Source organism: Pleurodeles waltl, chromosome 9 (genome assembly GCF_031143425.1).
Source record: "Pleurodeles waltl isolate 20211129_DDA chromosome 9, aPleWal1.hap1.20221129, whole genome shotgun sequence".
NCBI classification, from domain to species: domain Eukaryota; kingdom Metazoa; phylum Chordata; class Amphibia; order Caudata; family Salamandridae; genus Pleurodeles; species Pleurodeles waltl.
Window position 1 is genome coordinate 155,912,496 of NC_090448.1, and position 21,734 is coordinate 155,934,229.

The 21,734-nt window shown below is 43.4% G+C and overlaps 1 protein-coding gene across 3 annotated transcripts in view; it reads right to left on the minus strand.

The window, feature by feature from the left end:
* Positions 1-21,734, minus strand: part of IL17RD (interleukin 17 receptor D) — a 199,576-nt gene that overhangs the window by 66,981 nt on the left and 110,861 nt on the right. For all 3 annotated transcript variants that reach the window (XM_069206466.1, XM_069206465.1, XM_069206467.1), the window contains 4 exons: positions 7,340-7,458; positions 6,579-6,699; positions 4,819-4,863; positions 4,581-4,732 (listed from right to left, as the gene is read on the minus strand). In XM_069206466.1, coding sequence (XP_069062567.1) covers positions 4,581-4,732; positions 4,819-4,863; positions 6,579-6,699; positions 7,340-7,458 — 437 coding nt within the window. The remainder of the gene's footprint in view (positions 1-4,580; positions 4,733-4,818; positions 4,864-6,578; positions 6,700-7,339; positions 7,459-21,734) is intronic.

Below are 21,734 nucleotides of genomic sequence, written 5' to 3' on the forward strand. Positions count from 1 at the left end.
AGCTCTAACATCCTCAGATCCCTACTCGACCTCACAACAGCACTTTTGCAAAGGTCAATTTCCAATTGAAATCCATATCCACATCAGGAACAAGTGAGTGAGAAAGAGTGAGGAAAGCACAGAGAGATGAACATTTAGAGAAGAAATTATTTTTTCGGTGGGTGTATTATGAAGGAGCAATGAGACTCTGGGGCACGGGGACTGTTCCTAACACTTGGTACTGGCACAGTAAGTAGAGCCTGGCAAATCTGTGTACTGATGGAAGGAGGTACCCATTTACACCCTTAACACCACTTGTATCTTCAGTGATCCTACAGAATGGCTAATACCCTCATTGAGGTTACTGTATTTTGTCAAATGCCACCATCGCTAGTGCTGAGTCTGTAGCATCATTAGACCATCTTTATTAGGTCGAGCCTAGGCAGAGCCCATGTGCTGTCTTCAACAGGTTGTAATCTACTTCTGTGGGCTTTCACCACACCCATCTCATGCAAAATACCCTTGATTTTGTAAGTAAATGCTGTACGTTTGTCCAGCCTTGAGGTTGCTTTGTTACTGCCTTGGACACTGACCCTGTTACATGGATTATTCCACGTTCAGCCAAATACCTTAATGTGGCGCACTACTTTTTTTCTTTTGCCTCTCTGCTTCGCGCTCTGTGTCCGTATGTTATTTCTTCCTCTTCCTTGTTTTTGGGCATGCAGCTGTTTCTTTGTAGTGTCTGTGCCCAAAGGCTGCAAGAGGGTGGGGTCTTTTTTTCATTTATTTATATTTTTTTTGGTGAAGTTTCATATAGCCTGAACTCGATCGAAGGAGAGCGCTTTACTCGAGTACCAGTTACTTACAAGTTTAGCAGTTGAAAAATATACAAACTGGCACATTTTAAAGAGAAAAAAACACAGAAATCCTCAACTCAGCTCTACTCGCACAGCAGGAGAGCAGATACTACAATATTCACTGCACTCGGGAAACTCATCCCATAATGCTTTGCAGAGCATTTCTGCTACAAAACATTGTGGCCCATAACTCAGCCTTTGGTGGTCGTAGGACAATGGGACCACCACGGAACCATTCAGCATGACAATCTCTTTCTGTCTATGTCACCTCTGGGTCCCCACACTAAGTTGAGGGGGGACCCCAAAACAGTAACCTCTCCCACCATTCAGTGTCTTTCTAAGCTCTCATGGCTGGAACCTTTGCTTTATGGCTGAGAGTACTTTGTGTTTTTTTATGGCCTCGTTTGAAATATTATTGCAATAGGCCTGCCACACCTGAAAATGTGTAAGGCACTATAACCTCTAGGGGCTAAATATATGGTAACACTGCATCACTTTCTGCCATTCTCTTTTCATGTGGCATTTATGCTCTCTACCATCTAGGGGCTTACTTTAAGGTTACTTGACCATGTTTCTTCCAAATGTTATTTTTATTGTGGTGTCCTCTAGGGGCTGTTATAAGCATTACAGTCAAGATACTACAATATTCGCTGCACTCGGAAACTCGCCCCATAATGCTTTGCAGGGCATTCCTTTTACAAAACATTTTTGCCCATAACTCACTGTGTGGTTGGCCTAGGACAATGGGACAACCATCAAACCATTCAGCACGACATGCTCTTTCTGTCGAGGTCATCTCTGGGTCCCCACACTGGGTTGGGGAGGGGTGGGGGCGGACCCAAAATAATAATATGAATAAATATAATAAATAATAGTAACATTTTCATTTTGTGCTGCAGATAGAGGAAGAAGGTAAATGGAAGTGATTTAGTTATATGCAGGGCCACTGGAATTATGTGGCAGAGAGGATCAAATTATGTGGCAGGGATGACCAATTTATGTGGCAAGATAAGTCCTATTGTGCATAATTTACAATGCCACTAGCTCTAACTCAAGCAAATGTGAGATGTATTGCATTGCAAATAATTCTTAAGATATGAAATGGCACTAGCCAGATTCCACTATCAATAAACACTGCATTGGTGAAGGTGCACATACTTTACTTCAGTGGCTGGATAGTGGTGATGCTCTGCATTTTAAATGTGCGCTTGTTTTTCCTTTAAAAACACGAGTTTTCTTTTTCAACCGGGAGGAACAAGTTGCAAAATATTTTTTCTAGCCTTTAAGCATTGCTGTTCGGCCAGTTCTATGGTGACAGAGATGGCAGAAAAGACAACATGGAAAACATGGAAGACTTGAAAGGGACGTAGAGCTCAGACAACCCAGCTGAAGTTGTTCAATTAAGCCTCCATCATTCCAGAAACCTAGAGGTTCCAACTACATGAATGAGTCCCTAGATGTGATAAACATGCTACATCAATTTAAAGAGGAAAGCTTTCTAGAGAAAATAAACAGGGCTAATGAACCACAAGTCTCCCATCCACTTCTTCATAAAGATGCAATGCACAATGTGCATGATCTATGTAAGCAAATAACAAAAAACCTAACTGGAATGACTGATCTACAGTGTCCTATAAAACTTAAAGGGGCCATCCAATGTAGAGAAAGAAGCAGTTCTCCATCAGTTATGCGTAGCGAAACAAAATCGCAAAGGTTTTTAGAATATTGCTGTGTTTCATGAGATCTGGTTGGGTTTCAAGATGTAGTGGGACGTTACTCATTGTATGGCCTCTCCAGGTAAGGGGAATGGAGGTGGATGTGCCTTTGAATTATTTAAGTCCATGGTGCAGGCAGTAAAAGCAATTTAAATAAAGCCACAATGAAAGAAGGATAGTTGGGGCGGTGAATTAGTATGCCCATGGGCCATATATTTACCAGAGACATGCTCTTGGCTGGGGTCTCTGAATTAATTCCTGTGCGGCAATGGAAAGACAGTTGTTAACTGCAACGATCTTAGATAGGTTATGTGGAACTCTAATGTGGGCATGCAAAGGATATGATCAGATATCATACCAGTCACTTAAAACGAGACTGAAGAGTTTAAGCGTGCTCTGAAACAAAAGCTTGAAGAAAAGTCTTTGTTTAGATACAAAAACCTAAATAAAACTGGCTGAGATTACTGTTCTATTGTGTGAGCATTATTCATTTTAAGTTGATCCCAGTAACCAACAGAGCAGGTTGGACATACATGTTTGCTTACGATACAGTTCTCAAAGGAAGAGTTTTAGGGAGAGCATTTGCAGGAACAGCCCAGAAAGAAGGATAGGACATCCATCTCTTGTGTGTGAGGTTTTGGTAACACATTCATAAGTGAATCAACGAAAATCCAACAAGAAGGAAGTGAAAGATAACTAAGAGGGGCCCATTAGAATTTGCTGCACCGGCCCAACGAGGAACTGCCCGAATAAGACCGACTGCCACCTGATTTTCCATTCCTCTCTTTTCCTTTTTTCACCCGCCCAAGGAACTGCATACCTATTGGACTATATAGACTCCTAATTGAGCCATGCATCTACTTATAAATAAATACCTCGACTTTATTGCTCCAGTGGTACCCATCTTGCGACCACAGAATTGCTGGTGAAGATTCCATATCATGTTTGGAAGCGCAGTCCCACAGCTAACAGTTTTGAATGCCTCTGTACACTTGTACCCCAATGTATCCATACTGCCACCAACTTGATTCCAATATTGGCACAAGACCCCATTTATCCATATACCATCTGTGAAGCTTTTACCTTTCACCCATTTCAGAAATTTCCAGAATCTGCTCTGTACGCATCCACAAACAAAGCTTTCACGGAACAGCGTAAATTTTGTATACAACAAATTTGGTCACAACAATGAGTTTGCCATTATTATGCCATGCTTGCCAATGGTTATTTTACACGACCATCTGACATTTTACCCACAAGAGAGACTTAACCACATCTCTTTGCCATCTTTACCAAGTGTAAACCTAAATTGTTAGAAGCAGTCATTGTCATCCTCACTTTGTAATGTTGCGACTGAACGGCTTATCCCCACAATGATCGCAACCCGAAACTATTCCATAGTTTTGGCTTATTTCATCTACCCGTATTAGTGAAACGGCCTCAACAGCGCATCATGAATTGTCAGAACGTAGTTAGAAGAACTACATTTCAGCACCACTGATGTACCGCTTGTGGATCTACTGCTGATGAAGGGTTAGTGTAAAACCTGCACTTTAATACATAAGATCCATGAAGCCAGCACAACCAACAGAATAAAATGGCACTATTCATTCAAACACTGTATTTAAAAACAGCGCATGGACTGAAAACTTTAGCATATTTTTAGGGCTTAAAGTTTGACACTGTAAGGATTAACACAAATTGTTGTAAGCTACACCAAAGCTTTTGAGCTTTTGTGATAATAAACACAATGTGAACTTTTGAGAACTTAGGGCCAGATGTAGCAAAGGGTTTTTCCCATTCTGTGTCAATGGGAAAATGTGTTCGTACATATGGCCCTTTGGTCGCCTCAAGACTCGGATAAGAGACAATATTTCACCTCAGAAGGAGGAGTTGGCGGACTAGGAATTAAACCCCGTGACCTTCGGGGCAAACACAAACTGCACACATTGAAAGCATGAATCCACTGAGCATTATTACCACCAATGCACATAACGTGCAACACACCTGTGATGTCTACTTATCTTACCGGTCTGCAAGTCTTTTGTTTAAAGGGACCCTCATGCTTCATCTTGTAATGCAGATAATACGACTTGAATCCATAGCTGTAAGGGGCGTGGTCAAACGACACGTGCATATTGAAACCTTGCTGGCTGACACTGAGGTTCTTGGGTTTCCAGTCTGGAAGACAAGGGGATTCTTTAGTAAGATACAACCTGAACTGCGCAAGACCTTCATCACGTTTGTAAGACCATGATTATACTCACAAGGTCTGCAGATCAGACTGTCAGGCTGTAGCAGCATTTCACAAGCTGGAAAGACACGAACATAGATAATAACTTGTGCAACAGTCATTTATTGTAACTCATAATTTAGAACTATTGTACTAATAAACGCTACACTACTACTACAGGGCAAGTGTCACAATTAAACTTGTCACCACAGAACATCAAAAGGGACATGGGAAAAAACACACATTATTGCCTCAAAAATTGCATGTATCAATTACTTTTCCCATGGAAATAACTCTCCTAATAATCACAATATATCTACAGTGTGATTTTATTTTACTGCAAAAAGGTAACCCCTAGTGTCCTGGACGTAGTTAAATATCTTGTTAAAACAAGTTCTCATAAAAAAATACAGTGGCATAAACCATATACGCAAATGTGCGTGCATAATGGAGTCTTGGCCCCACCACAAACTCAAAAATGAGCATAAGTAGTATAGGTCGAGTGTCACTGATGATCTTGTTCGCATGCACAGATGAACTTGAACTTATGCAAGGAGATCAAGAAAATCTTCAAAAACAATAAGTTAAGGATCAACCTGACATATGAATAATTTTAAGTGGAAAATGGCAACGAAGATACAGAATGCCAAAAAAACACCAGATTAAACTGTCTGAGGTCTCCTGTTAATTCCATATAAAAATAAATCAAAATATAAATTAAACAAAATAATTAAAAAAATATATAACATAAAATTCCTTTAACGTAGAGCACAATAAAATAATACTTACAAACCCATGTAGATGGGCAGTGCTAAAACCCATGTAGAGGAAAAAGCGCAAAAAGTGCATGCAAAGAGAAGATGCAAAAAAAGCCAAGCAGAAAGAAGGCGCTAAAGACCATGCAGTTGTTACGTGTGTAAGAGACCAAGCAGACCTTAGGTGGGGAAAAAGACCATAAAGTTTGAAGGCACACAAAAACGTCACCCAGAGCAAAAGCACTAAAATAGCAAAGGGAAACATAAACAGAAGATATCCAGGACAGAAAATCAGACGTATTAAAATGCAACGCTGTTTTAGAAAGCAATAGAAGGACGGTGTACGGGAAAGATATTCAGAAGAGAACACGAGAAAGAAAAAACAAAATAAGGAGGAGAAAGATGAGGAATGAAAAACAAATCGCGATACTGAAGTTGAATCCAAGAGAGGAAATTAAGACAATAGTGAAGGGGGCTTGGGAACAAATAGCACGACTGCTGAAATGGGACTGGATAAATGAGAAGCATCAAGATTATGTTGATGAAATAAAGGCAGGAAGAGGACTGAAGGAATAGTCAAACAATAGAGAAGGTTCATGAAGGGTGGGGAGAAAGGAGAATAGGGGCACAAGGAGAACCGGAGAAATAACAGAAAAGGAGAGAGAGGGGACAGACACGAAGAGATAAAGAGTGTCTGTCCCCTCTCGCTCTCCTTTTCTGTTGACATGGATAAAATGGAGCCAACGACGAATTAATAGGTGTATACAAAGGATGGAGAAAACTGATAAACGGGAGCAGAATTGGATTAACGGAAATTAGGAATGTTGACAAATCTGGAAGGACATGAAATTGTTAGGGGAAACCGAAATAATGGTAAGGCAGATAACTTTAAATCTGCAGATCCAAATACTTGATGATGGCACGTCCGAATATCTGTTGCCTTCTCGACTGTACCTAACCCATCACTGTTGAGAGGAAATAATGCAGAACCACATCACAAAGATTTGCAGAAAACGTTAGGATAAGAGTTAACACTTACTTCGACTTCGGAAGAAGAACGGGTGATAGTTGCTTTCGTTTTTAACAGAAGGAAAAGGAATCACCTTTACGAAATAATCCGTCTCAAATTTCAGGTTTAAAAATGGTTGAGATTCCATCACCTAAAAAAAAAAGTTTTGAAACTTCAAGCCCATTTAACATTAGCTCCACACAATTAATACCCAACATATTGGAACAATGCCGCCAGATTCGTTCATATCCACTCTTCCACTTTTAGCCAATGTGCAGCAACACAAAACAGGGAGTTGAACAAACCTGATATGCATTATCTGATGCACAGATGTGAGGACACAAACTACACATTGTGTATTTCAATATATCACTACTTTTTTACACGCAACTAAATTGGACTTCAATATTAGTTCTCCCATCATGTCTCGTGACATTTAAAGAATACACTCAAAAGAAAAAAAGAAGAGAAAAAAATCCCAAAATATATATATATATATATATAACTTTCACTTGGCCATTTCTTAAATTCTTATCAGATAGACTCTCCCCATATGAAGAACAACTCCCTTTTCTTCAAAGAAGGTGCAGTATGAAGATGTTACACACAAAAGTATTAAAATAAAAAGCGGGTTCCCTTGTGCATACAGAAACCTTGCTCCAAGCTATAGATGGTATCCCCTCTCTCCATTCAGCGAATTGTACACACTTTACATTTGTGCTTCACTTTTGCTAGTGGGGGTTAATAAATGCTTTCAGTTGATTAAAAGACCGAAGCCACATTCTACTTACTGATTTAATAAAGCTAGCATTGAGTTGCTTTGGATCTTTTAAAGTCATTTGCTGGCATAATCTCCCTTCTGACTTCAGCTCCTCCAGGATCACTCGAAACCCCTTCAGAAATTCTAAACCTAAGGAGTAGAAAAGCCATTACAGGAGTGAGAAAACACGCAGGCGCTTGTGAACATTTCAGTAAGAAGGCATTAAGGGTTAGGCAGCCTAGTAATACCATACTCTGTATTTCCTCACAAAGTTCGTAATATAGAGTCTCCGCATAAGGCTGTTTATCAGAATATAAATCATAAAAATAGCGATATGCCAAAATAGCGACTACCAGATCAGCGGTGAAGTTAGTATGCACAGGTAAGTATAGCTTCACTATTGTCAAACATTATAAATAAGTGTTCAAGGTAAAGAAATGCATGGTTAGGAACAGGTATAGCTATACTCACCTATGTATACTAACTTCAACAATGGTCTGTCAGTCAATATTTCCGCATTTCGCTATTCTGGTCATTGATATTCTGATATAGAGCCTTACCCGGAGTCCCTATATAATGAACATACATACAGATATACAAAGATATTTCATAATCACTACCTGGTTTTGGCATCTTAGTGGTATGTTCAAATACAACTTGAAATTGTAAAGGGCAATATTTTAAATAAATCGTTTTAGGAAGGGAAACATGATAGATTGCTAGGATGTGGTTTTGTACTTGGAAGATTAAAGTAACAAATAAATAACAGTGTGTATGATATTTGGTTGACCTTGTTTCTCCTTTTTGTTCATTAGACTCTGTGTAGGGTCTTTTGGGGTACTTGACCCAGAAATATGGTCTGAGGTTCCATCTCATATCTTTAACGTTGTTAGTGGCATATGTCGTAATGATGTGTCCACAACTTAAAAGCCAGTTATTAAACTGCATATCCTATGGAAACTGATTGAAGTCAACACGACTTCCAGGTCCCTATCCAAGAAGCTACATTAAACCATAAGCATACATAAGTAATTACAACAAAAAATTCCTCCGAATTACTAAACTTTAGGAAATCTACACCCATGGATCCTATTTCCGAAGTTATCAGGCCTGATGGTGCAAAGATATCCCAGAGAACATGGGGCCAGATTCACAAGCTTTTGCTTTGCAACTTGCAATCTGTTTGTGAATCGCAAAACAAAAATGTACAACAGTGTTAACAACAATGTTTGCGATTTCCAAATGGGTCAAAAGGGACCTGCCTCAATAATATTCATGAGACAGGTCACAATTTGTGACCCATTTGGGAATGGCCGCACTCCCAAAACCACCATCTCTGTGACTGCTTTTTCAATAAAGCATTATTTTTTATTTTTTTTTATAAATGCAGCCTGTTTTCCTTGAATAAACTTCATGAAAAGTTGGATTTCTTTTAATTTTTTCTGGGTAGGCAGAGGTCAGTGGGATCACCGCCTGCTCCGAATCTTTTTTTTCACTACCATTCACAAAGAGGAAAGGGTCCCGTGGAGATCCCTTCCAGTTTGCGAATGGGTTAACATCAATTTGAAATTGGTGTTAACTGCAATTGTCTTGCAACCGCATTCACAGTCACAAAACAATCATGCATGGGCCTGCAAGTAGCAATTCAGAAGAGAGGGCCTTGGAATGCCCCTTCCTAATTGGCAGTCGCAATCCCTATTTGGCGAGTCAGTAGGAGGATACTGACTCGCAAAATAGGGATGGTACATTGTACAAGGCCATTTTGTGACCACAAATGGCGATTTTTGCACTTTGTGACTGCAAAATTGCAGCGTAAATCTGGGCCATTGTCCTCACTGAAGTATTTATTTGTATCTTTAGCCATTACACAGTGTCTCCGCTACATCCTTTCAGTTGTAGGCATTGATCTACATCCCTTCTATGCTCCTTTGTATAAGGCTAAGAGAACTCCAAGTCTACTCGCTAATCCAATGACAGAGGTTTTATCTGCCCACAACTGCCTTTGCACTCACCTGGCAGACAAGACCTCACACCGGGTAAATGTCTTACTCTGGTTCACAAAGGTTTTATTATCTTAAGAGCATGAGTAAGTCATTGAAAGGGAGTGCTTAGTAGCGAGGATGGTAGCATAACTTTAATAAGCAATATATATATATATATATATATATATATATATATATATATATATATATATATATATATATATATATATATATATATGTGTGTGGAAAATGTCACTTACCCAGTGTACATCTGTCCGTGGCATGAGACGCTGCAGATTCACATGCTGTGCATTATCCTGCCATCTAGTGTTGGGCTCGGAGTGTTACAAGTTGTTTTTCTTCGAAGAAGTCTTTTTGAGTCACGAGCCGAGGGACTCCTCCCTTTCGGCTCCATTGCGCATGGGCGTCGACTCCATCTTAGATTGTTTTCCCCGCTGAGGGTGAGGTAGGAGTTGAGAGTATACTAGATGTGCCCATGCAATGGAGTAGGTATGTATGTACATAATGGGGCTCATTCTGAGCCCGGCGGGAGCCGCCTGCCTGGAGGGAGCTGCCAAATGACCGCACCGCGGTCAAAAGACCGCGGCGGCCATTCAGACATTTCCTCTGGGCCGGCGGGCGCTCTCCAAAAGAGCACCCGCCGGCCCAGAGGAAATGCCCCTGCAACGAGGACGCCGGCTCAGAATTGAGCCGGCGTAGTTGCAGGGGTGCGACGGGTGCAGTTTGCACCCGTCGCGTATTTCAGTGTCTGCATTGCAGACACTGAAATACACAGTGGGGCCCTCTTACGGGGGCCCCTGCAGTGCCCATGCCATTGGCATGGGCACTGCAGAGGCCCCCAGGGGCCCCGCGCCACCCCCTACCGCCATCCTGTTCCTGGCGGGAGACCCGCCAGGAACAGGATGGCGGTAGGGGGTGTCAGAATCCCCATGGCTGCGGAGCGCGCTCCGCAGCCATGGAGGATTCCCCCGAGCAGCGGGAAGTCGGCGGGAGACCACCGACTTTCCGCTTCTGACCGCGGCTGAACCGCCGCGGTCAGAATGCTCGAGGGAGCACCGCCAGCCTGTTGGCGGTGCTCCCGTGGTCGGTGGCCCTGGCGGCCACCGGCCGCCAGGGTCAGAATGACCCCCAATGTGTCTTAAAATAATATTTATTTACAAATGATATTCAACTAACAACGGCTACAGGCTCCCGGGGAGGTGGGAGGGCGCATGTGAATCTGCAGCTTCTCATGCCACGAACAGATGTACACTGGGTAAGTGACATTTTCCGTTCGGTGGCATGTGTGAAGACTTGATGAAGAGATTCAGTGTTCTGAATTATAGTGAGTAGACACCTGTTCCTTTTTGATGGTTGGGTACTAACTCTATTGCTTGTTTTTGTAATAATGCTTGGACCTCTAGTTGTAATAGGTCTAAGTGTTGTTTGGACATATTGTGTGCCCTTGGGGGCACATCTGGCGGGAAATTTATGAATTCTATGCAATAACCATGTTGGATAATGGCTAGGACCCATGCGTCCGTAGTTATGTGTGTCCAGTTTTGGTAGTATGCGGTAAGTCTCCCCCCCACTGGTGTTAAGTGTTGGGGTTTTGTGACATTGAAGTCACTGTTTGGTTTGACTTGTCTTAGGTGTTTGGAATTTTCCCCTTCCTCTTGGGAACTGTCCACCTCTATATGAGCCACGAAACCCTCCTCTCTGGTATTGTCCCTGATAGGTGGGTCTGGTTTGTGAGGTGGAAGGCTCTGGTGTATGCATTCGAAACCCCCCCCCCCTAAACTGTGGCTTTCTAAATGTGCCTCTGCTCTGTGGGGAGTAGAGCGCGCCCATGGCTTTGGCCGTGTCCGTCTCCTTCTTTAATTTTTCAATTGCTGTGTCCACTTCCAGCCCAAACAATTGTTCCTGGTTAAAAGGCATGTTTAACACAGCTTGTTGGATTTCTGGCTTGAATCCCGAGCTTCGTAACCATGCATTCCTGCGAATGGTTACTGCAGTGTTGACTGTTCGTGCTGCTGTGTCTGCCGAGTCTAATGCGGACCTTATTTGGTTGTTGGATATAGCTTGTCCTTCTTCCACAACCTGTTGGGCACGTTTCTGGTGTTCTTTGGGCAAGTGCTGTATAATGTGTTGCATCTCGTCCCAGTGTGCCCTGTCGTAGCGAGCCAGTAGGGCTTGTGAGTTTTCGATCCGCCACTGATTGGCTGCCTGTGCTGCCACTCGTTTGCCCTCTGCATCAAACTTCCTACTTTCTTTGTCAGGCGGTGGAGCGTTTGACGATTGAGAGTTTGCCCTCTTTCTTGCTGCTCCTACAACCACCGGGTCTGGTGTAAGTTGCTGTGTTATAAACACAGGGTCCGTTGGGGGAGGCTTGTATTTTTTTCTCCACCCTAGGCGTGAAAGCCCTTCCTTTAACTGGCTCTTGGAATACCTGTTTTGCATGCTCGAGCATGCCCAGGAGCATTGGCAGACTCTGGTAGGAAGTGTGGGTGGATGCCAAGGTGTTGAACGGGAAATCATCCTCTATTGGCTCTGAATGCATTGCTACATTGTGGAACATAGCTGCCCTTGATAGTACCTGCGTATATGCAGTACTATCCTCTGGAGGTGACGGCCTTGTTGGGTAACAATCTGGGCTGTTGTCTGATACTGGAGCATCATATAAATCCCATGCATCTGGATCATCCTGTGTCATCCCTGTATGCGTAGGTGACTGCATTGGAGGTGTTGTTACCGGGAACAGCTGTGGTGAGTGTAGTGGGGAAGGTTGTGGCGGAAACCTTGGTGGTGGGGTTTTATCTCTGGCCACCTTCGCCTGCATTTCTGACTCATGAAATGCCAGCTTTCGTTTGGTTTTGATTTGAGGAAGAGTTTTTATTTTTCCAGTCTCTTTCTGGATATGCAACCTCCTTTGCGTATGGTCTGGTTCCCCCATACTTATTTCCTGCAAAAATCTGTGTTTTTCATGCATTTGGCTGGAAAGTCCTTGCTCTTCTGTGTAAGAGCTTCTTTTCGGCTCCGAAGATGCTTTTTTCGTTACCGATGCTTCCTATAAAGTCTTTTTTGGTTCCGACGTTACTTTTCTCACCTTAGGTGAGTCGAACTCTCGTTCTCGACATTGTTCGGTGCCTGAATCTCGCCGGAGTCGGATGTCTTCGGCGATTCTTTGGCCTTTTTCGGTGCCGATGTTTGGTCACCTTCTTTTCGATGGTTTAAGCCATGGCCTGCTGGCGGTGGCATCCCCTTGGCCTTAACGATTTTTGTGTGAGTCTTGGACAGGGCACTTTTACTCACTGTTTTCTGCATCGTCGTGGGTCGCTCACTTTCGGATTCGTCAGAGTCCGTCCCTTGGATGGAAATTCTTTCCCCCCTTCGACGTCGAGTTGTTCTCTCGGTGTCGACGCCATTTGTAGTCTTCTCGCTCTTCTATCACGTAGGGTCTTTTTTTATTGAAACACCCGACAGGCCTCACAAGTATCCTCCCCCTGTGTTCTGGTGATAAACACAGATTACAGACCAAGTGTTAGTCTGTATAAGGATACTTCAAGTGGCACTTCGGACAGAAGCGGAAGGGGGTCCGGTCCATTAGTTTCGTCGATGGATGCGCTCGGGCCGACCAGGCCCCGCTGAAGAGCGGAAGCCCCGAAGGGCTGCCGGAGCGCTTCTACTATCGGTGTAGATACGCTAACACTAAACCGGTACCGAGCGCAAACAATACCGTTGAATTTTCAATATTTAGCTAACTTTCCCGATTCAAAATACGGAGCGAAGAGGAACACGTCCGAATCCGATGGCAGAAAGAAAACAATCTAAGATGGAGTCGACGCCCATGCGCAATGGAGCCGAAAGGGAGGAGTCCCTCGGTCTCGTGACTCGAAAAGACTTCTTCGAAGAAAAACAACTTGTAACACTCCGAGCCCAACACTAGATGGCAGGATAATGCACAGCATGTGTATCTGCAGCTACACATGCCACCGAACATATACACATATATATATATACATATATATATATATATATATAAACACACACACATATATATATATATATATATATATATATATATATATATATATATATATATATATATATATATATAAAAAATGTCACTTACCCAGTGTACATCTGTTCGTGGCATGAGACGCTGCAGATTCACATGCACCCTCCCACCTCCCCGGCGCAATGGAGCCGAAAGGGGAGGAGTCCCTCGATCTCGTGACTCGAAAAAGACTTCTTCGAAGAAAAACAACTTGTAACACTCCGAGCCCAACACTAGATGGCAGGATAATGCACAGCATGTGAATCTGCAGCGTCTCATGCCACAAACAGATGTACACTGGGTAAGTGACATTTTCCGTTTGATGGCATGTTTAGCTGCAGATACACATGCTGTGCATAGACTAGTAAGCAGTTATCTCCCCAAAAGCGGTAGTTCAGCCTGTAGGAGTTGAAGTTGTTTGAAATAAAGTCCGTAATACTGCTTGTCCTACTGTGGCTTGCTGTGTTCACACATCCATTCAGTAATGCTTGGTAAATGTATGAGGCTTAGACCATGTGGCTGCCTTACAGATTTCAGTCATTGGTATGTTTCCATGGAAGCACCTTTCTTTCTAGTTGAGTGTGCCTTTGGTGTAATAGGCAGTTCTCTTTTTTGCTTTTATATAACAGGTTTGAATACATTTAACTATCCATCTGGCAATGCCTTGTTTGGATATTGGATTCCCTGTATGAGGTTTTTGGAATGCAAGAAACAATTGTTTTGTTTTGCGAAATTGTTTTGTTCTGCAAAATTGTTTTGTTCTATCTATGTAGTACATTAGTGCCCTTTTAATGTCTAATGTATGTAATGCTCTCTCAGTTACAGAATCTGGTTCTGGAAAGAATACTGGGAGTTCCACTGTTTGATTTAAGTGGAACGGTGATATGACCTTAGGTAAGAATTTAGGATTTGTTCGTAGAACTACTTTATGTTTGTGTATCTGAATAAAGGGTTCTTGTATAGTAAATGCTTGTATTTCACTTACTCTTCTGAGAGATATGATAGCTATCAGAAATGCTACTTTCCATGTTAAGTACTGTATCTCACATGAGTACATGGGTTTAAAAGGTGGACCCATAAGTCGTGTTAAGACAATGTTGAGGTTCCACGTCGGAACTGGTGGTGTTCTTGGATAATTATTTTCAGACCCTCCATAAATGCTTTTATGACTGGGATCCTGAATAATGAAGTTGACTGCGTAATTTGCAGATAAGCTGAAATTGCGGTGAGATGTATTTTAATGGATGAAAAAGCTAATTTTGACTTTTGTAAGTGTAGTAGGTAGCTTACGATGTCTTTAGCAGATGCGTGTAATGGTTGAATTTGATTATTAGGGCAGTAATAAACAAATCTTTTCCACTTATTTGCATAGCAATGTCTTGTGGTTGGTTTTCTAGCTTGTTTTATGACCTCCATACATTCCTATGTAAGGTCTAGATGTCGGAATTCTAAGACTTCAGGAGCCAAATTGCTAGATTCAGCGATGCTGCATTTGGGTGTCTGATCTGTTGTTTGTGTTGAGTTAACATATCTGGTCTGTTTGGTAGTTTGATATGGGGCACTACTGAGAGGTCTAGTAGTGTTGTGTACCAAGGTTGTCGTGCCCAAGTTGGTGCTATTAGTATGAGTTTGAGTTTGTTTTGACTCAATTTGTTTACTAGATATGGAAGGAGTGGGAGAGGGGGGAAAGCGTATGCAAATATCCCTGACCAACTCATCCATAACGCATTGCCCTGAGAGTGAGCCTGTGGGTACCTGGATGCGAAGTTTTGGCATTTTGCGTTTTCTTTTATTGCAAATAGGTCTATTTGCGGTGTTGCCTACCTTTGGAAGTAAGTCTTTAGTATTTGGGGATGAATTTCCCATTTGCGGATCTGTTGGTGATCCCGAGAGAGATTGTCTGCTAACTTGTTTTGAATTCCAGGTATGAACTGCGCTATTAGGCGAATGTGGTTGTGAATCGCCCAATACCATATTTTCTGTGCCAAGATGCAACTGTGTCGAGTGTGTTCCTCCCTGTTTGTTGTCATGTTGTCTGTTTTGACAAGAATGTGTTTGTGGGTTATTATAGGTTGAAATGCTTTCAGCGCTAGAAATACTGCTAGTAGTTCTAAGTGATTTATGTGAAGCTGTCTCTGCTGAGTGTCCCATTGTCCTTGGATGCTGTGTTGGTTGAGGTGTGCTCCCCACCCTATCATGGAGGCATCCGTTGTGATTACGTATTGAGGCACTGGGTCTTGAATAGGCCGCCCTCTGTTTAAATTTGTAGTGTTCCACCATTGAAGCGAGGTCTATGTTTGGCGGTCTATCAACACTAGATCTTGAAGTTGACCCTGTGCTTGTGACCACTGTGATGCTAGGCACTGTTGTAAGGGCCGCATGTGCAATCTTGCGTTTGGGACAATGGCTATGCATGAGGACATCATGCCTAGTAGTTTAATCACTAATTTTACCTGTAACTTTTGTTTTGGGTGCATGGCTTGTATTACGTTTTGAAATGCCTGTACCCTTTGTGGACTTGGAGTGGCAATCCCTTTTGTTGTGTTGATTGTTGCTCCTGAGTATTGTTGTATTTGACAAGGCTGTAGGTGTGATTTGTTGTAGTTGAGTGAGAAACCTAGCTTGTGAAGGGTTTCTACGACATACTTTGTGTGTTGTGAACACCGTTCTTGCGTATTGGTTTTGATTAACCAATCGTCTAGGTACAGGAACACATGTATTTGCTGCCTTCTGATATGAGCTGCCACTACTGCCAGGCATTTTGTAAAAACTCTTGGCGCTGTTGTTATCCCGAATGGCAACACTTTGAACTGGTAATGTACCCCTTGGATTACAAACCTTAAGTACTCTCTGTGGGAAGGATGTATAGGTATATGGAAATACGCATCCTTGAGGTCTAGTGTTGTCATGTAGTCTTGTTGTTTGAGCAATTGGATCACGTCTTGCAGTGTCACCATGTGAAAGTGATCTGATTTGATGTATATGTTTAATGTTCTGAGATCTAGTATAGGTCTTAGAGTTTTGTCTTTTTGGGTATGAGAAAGTACAGGGAGTAAACTTCTGTTCCTTTCTGATGAATTGGTACTAGCTCTATTGCATCTTTTTGCAACAACGCTTGGACCTCCAGTTGTAAGAGATCCATGTGTTGTTTGGACATGTTGTGTGTTTTCGGTGGGACAATTGGAGGGAATTGTAGAAATTCTATGCAATAACCATGCTGGATAATGGCTAGGGACCCACGTGTCTGTTGTTATTTCTTCCCAGTTGTTGTAGAAATTGGTTAGTCTCCCCCCCCACTTGTGTTATGTGTTGGGGATTTGTGACGAAGTCACTGTTTATTTTGTGGAGTTTTGGGACTCTGGAACTTCCCTCTACTCTTTGTGAACTGTCCTCCTCTGTATTGTTCCCGAAAACTTCCCCGCTGATATTGACTTTGATAAGTGGGTCTTGTTTGTGAGGGTGAGGGTTCTGTGCTCTGTCCCCGAAACCCCCCTCGAAAATGTGATTTCCGAAATGTGCCTCTGCTCTGTGGGGAGTAGAGTGCGCCCATGGCTTTGGCCATATCTGTGTCCTTTTTAAGTTTTTTGATAGCAGTGTTCACCTCCGGCCCAAACAACTGCTGTCCGTTAAAGGGCATATTCAGGACCGCTTGTTGTATTTCCGGCTTGAATCCTGAGGTTCATAGCCATGCGTGCCTCCGTATGGTTACTGCTGTATTTACAGTCCTAGCAGCTGTGTCGGCTGCATCCATTGCTGAACGTATCTGACTGTTCGAGATACTCTGGCCATCCTCCACCACTTGTTGTGCTCTTCTTTGGAACTCTTTGGGCAGGTGTTCTATGAAATGTTGCATTTCGTCCCAATGAGCCCTATCATATCTCGTAAGCAATGCCTGTGAGTTGGCAATGCGCCATTGGTTGGCTGCCTGTGCCGCAACCCTTTTCCCTGCTGCGTCGAACTTGCGACTTTCTTTGTCTGGAGGTGGGGCATCTCCTGAGGTGAGTGAGTTCGCCCTTTTGCGAGCTGCCCCTACTACCACGGAGTCCGGTGTTAATTGCTGTGTGATGCACACAGGGTCTGTTGGTGGCGGTTTGTACTTTTTTTCCACCCTTGGTGTAATGGCCCTGTCCTTCACAGGCTCCTGAAACACTTGTTTGGAGTGTTTGAGCATTCCTGGTAACATAGGGAGACTCTGGTACTGGCTGTGTGTGGACGACAGTGTATTAAAGAGAAAATCATCCTCTACAGGTTCTGCGTGCAGGGTGACATTATGAAACGCAGATGCTCTTGACACCACCTGTGTGTAGGCAGTGCTGTCCTCAGGTGGTGACGGTCTCGCTGGATAACAGTCGGGGCTGTTATCTGATACAGGCGCATCATAAAGATCCCATGCGTCGGGATCATCCTGACTCATCCCTGTATGAGTTGGGGACTGCATCATTGGTTGAGTGGCTACCGGTGATGGTTGTGGTGAGAGTTGTGGAGATGGTGGCGGAGTCACTTGTCTTGCCACCTTTGCCTGTGGCTGCTGGTCTTTCTCTTGGAAGGCAAGTTTTCTTTTCATTCGGATTGGAGGGAGAGTACTGATCTTCCCTGTGTCTTTTTGAATGTGGAGCCTTCTTGGAGTGTAATCTGGCTCCCCTGCCTCTAGTTCCTGTCCGAATCTGTGTCCTTGCATCTGTGAGGACAGGCCCTGTTCCTTGGTGTAGGAACTCGATTTTGGTTCCGAAGCCGGATGTTTCGGTATGAAAACTTTTTCGGCAGTCTTTTTCGGCTCCGAAGACACTTTTTTGATTTTCGGCGTACTGATATCTCGATGCCGACTCATTTCGGTGCCGCCCTCTCGGTGTCGAGATAGCTCTGACCCGGTGTCTCGGGGTCGAGTCTGCTCTGTGCTGGTATCTCGACCAGAGTCGGATGACTTCGACACATGCATGCCCTTTTTCGGTGCCGATGGTCGGTCACCTATTTATCGGGTTAAGCCATGGCCTGCTGGCGGTGGCATCCCCTGGGCTTTAGCGGTTTTTCCGTGAGTTTTGTGTTGTGACGTTTTACACACGGTTTTCGGCGTCTGTTCGGGATCGACCTCGTCCGAGTCCGAATCCGCGATGGAGAAGGTTTCTTCCTCTTCCTCCAAGTGTTGTTGTCCTGTCGGCGCCGACGCCATTTGTAGTCTTCTTGCTCTTCGGTCTCTTAACGTCTTCCTCGACCGAAACGCTCGACAGGCCTCACAGGTATCCTCTTTGTGTTCTGGAGACAAACACAAATTACAGACCAGATGCTGATCTGTATAAGGATACTTGTTGTGACATTCGGGGCAGAAGCGGAATGGGGACCGTTCCATTAGCCTTGAAGACGCACCTGGTCGAGCCGACCAGGCCCTGCCGGGGAATCGAAAACCCCGAATGGCCACCGGAGCTCTTCAAAATTCGGTGTCGATCTGTTGTAACTAACCCGATACCGAACGCAAACAATACCGTCGAATTTTCCGAGATTTTAACTAACTTTCCGAACCGAAACGCGGAGCGAAAAGGAACATGTCCGAACCCGATGGCGGAAAGAAAACAATCTAAGATGGAGTCGACGCCCATGCGCAATGGAGCCGAAAGGGGAGGAGTCCCTCAATCTCGTGACTCGAAAAAGACTTCTTCGAAGAAAAACAACTTGTAACACTCCGAGCCCAACACTAGATGGTGGGATGTGCACAGCATGTGTATCTGCAGCTACACATGCCATCGAACATATATATATATATATAGAGAGAGAGAGAGAGAGAGAGATAGATAGATAGATATCACTCAACCCACTTAACACTTACCTGTACTTCGCTTTAAAACCTTTACCATGCATGCACCTTTACAATTCATGCTTTTCCAACTTAATTTGTTGTAAAGGCATGCATGATCAAAGTAGATTTGTGGTAAAGCCACGCGTGGTAAACGCGTATGCATGGTAAAGGCATCGTGGTAAATACATTCCATTGCATTTGCCGCGTTGTAAGTGATGTTTCCTGAGGCCATCCTGCCACTTTATTTCACTCTTGCAGGTTTGTTTTCATCACTGCTTGCTACCTTTTCACTAATGTTCTGTCTTTCTCTTCTCTTCCTTTCTTCTGTGTTTTTCCTGCTCTTGGTTAAGTGGAAAAGTACAGCTCCAAGAGAGAAGTGCTATGTACCCCACCTGCAACAACCACCTTAAAATAAGCACCGGAATTACCACAACAGTCACACAGAAGGAGAAGCATTTGACAGAGGAACTTGCTTCTGTTTTTTAGAAGAATGTTTTAAAAAGTTGTGAAGTTAATGTTATCCTGGGCCACAATGTCATCTTAAGGATTCTGAGGGTCTCAGGCGAAACATATTTTGAGGGCTGCTGCACAGAACAAATGTGAAATTCATTACCCATTTCAAGCCCACATGATGACAAACAATACTAAATTATGTTAAATGGTAACCGATTCACAAGAACAGTTGAAATAGGTATTTGCAGGCTTTACAAAGATCCATAAACTAACAGTAGTTAGGAGAGACAGACTTGGAGTTAGCAATAGGCAGAGTGCGAGAGGGGATAGATACAGCAACGGAACAGACAGCAGTAAAATAGAGAGAAAGTTCAGTTTCCTTTGGGGCCTTTGGAAGGTAGGGCCCTGTGAAAGTGCAATCCTTTGCTCGTGCTCTAAAATGTCTCTGCCGGGCCAACCGTTCCCTCCTCTAATCCTAAACACACAACTCTGGACAATTTTCCAAACCTGCAACCCTAGACGTACTTGGGCACACACAAAATTATAATAATCAGGTCCTTATTGTTCATGAGCATAAATATATCTAAGCAAATTACAGAAGTCTCATAGGTGATTGCACTAAATGGGAATATCACAAGGCAGTGATCCCATGTCAGTACCATGTTCTAGGGCAGTGGTTCCCAACCTGTGGTCCGGGGACCCCTCAGGGGCTTCGAAGGCATAGAAAATTAAATAATATTAACAGATTAGGTCCCCTGCTTTCAGCATTGACTCAGTGGGGGTTCCACTGCTCCAGCAATGATAAAGTGGGGGTCCACAGAAATCAAAAGGTTGGGAACCACTGCTCTAGGCTAAAGTTCACTCAAGTGGGAACTTCCCAACAATGCACCAGTGGAGGGTAGAAGCATTTTAGTAACTTTTGAGTAGTCTGAATTCGTTTTTTTTTTCTTTTTTCCCCCAAGAACAGCACATCACAACCGGCCAGCGTGTGCTTTCAAACCACGCCATGTGCCTCGATTCAGATGTGAAAAGTGTTGAATGCGTTAAGTGGGGCGCGTGTGTGGTAAGCGAACCATCATGACACATATTTTATTTACTGAGTATAACAATGTGCACCTCTCACTCGCGCCAATACCCATTCTTACCCGCACCAACAGTGCACTTTGCCAGCACCACGTAATCAAAGTGAAACAGTTTAACATGTCCCATGTAAACTGAATTACTCCAAGGGACTTGAACCAAATCGGAGCGCTTCACAACCTCGCCAGGGGTATAAAGCGCTATATGTAAATAAAGCAACCAGACCTCAAAAAAGCGCTTCAGATGTATGTAAAGCACTACAGAAATAGCAACAGAACATAAAACAATTTGTGAGCTACATGATGTCTTCAAGCTCTCACGAGGCTAGTCGGGGCCCCAGGAAGCAGTTATTCTCTTCCATTTAACAAACTGTTTTTTTTAAGCAAATTACATTTACTTCCCAGGTTGTTTCCTCCTGATTTAAGTAGCTTTGAATGGGCTCTGGCGTTGCCTTTGTAAGGTCTATCAGGTTGCACAGAGAGCCCTGGTGAACAATTGGTTATTAACATTCTGCGGAACAAAGGTCCTGCTTGTGAGAAGCTGTGGACCGTGAAAGGGCGGAGTCGGATCTCGGTGACACCTGATAGGCCTCAGCTGCAGCCCTGCTCCGTCCCTTCTGAAGGATTAACCTCTGATCAGTACAAGAATGAACACCGAGCTTTGTATCCCATGGAGATCTCATTCAGGCCAAGCTGCAACCTTAGAGCGCCAAAGTCGGAACTCCAGTGCCACAGAAAGCCTCCCTTATCGATTTCACATTCCTTCATAATACCAGCGAGCACGCCAATTACATTATTTTTTCCATCTTATTTTTCAACCCGAAGAGGGTAATTACAGATGGAGTCGTTTTTACCTGGGTGCTGCAGAACAAAGGATTCCAGTATAAAACTATACATTGGTTTCTCAGCTCTAGAATGGTGCGTTATGGAAAATTGAGGCCAACGCTTGCAAAACCCTGAGCTACAAATGCTTTGCTTTTTCTGTGTCTGCCATCTTTATAGGCTGCAGAGGATGTTTAAATGGGCAAACTATAAACTGACTGAACCTACCTATCTATCGTTTACAG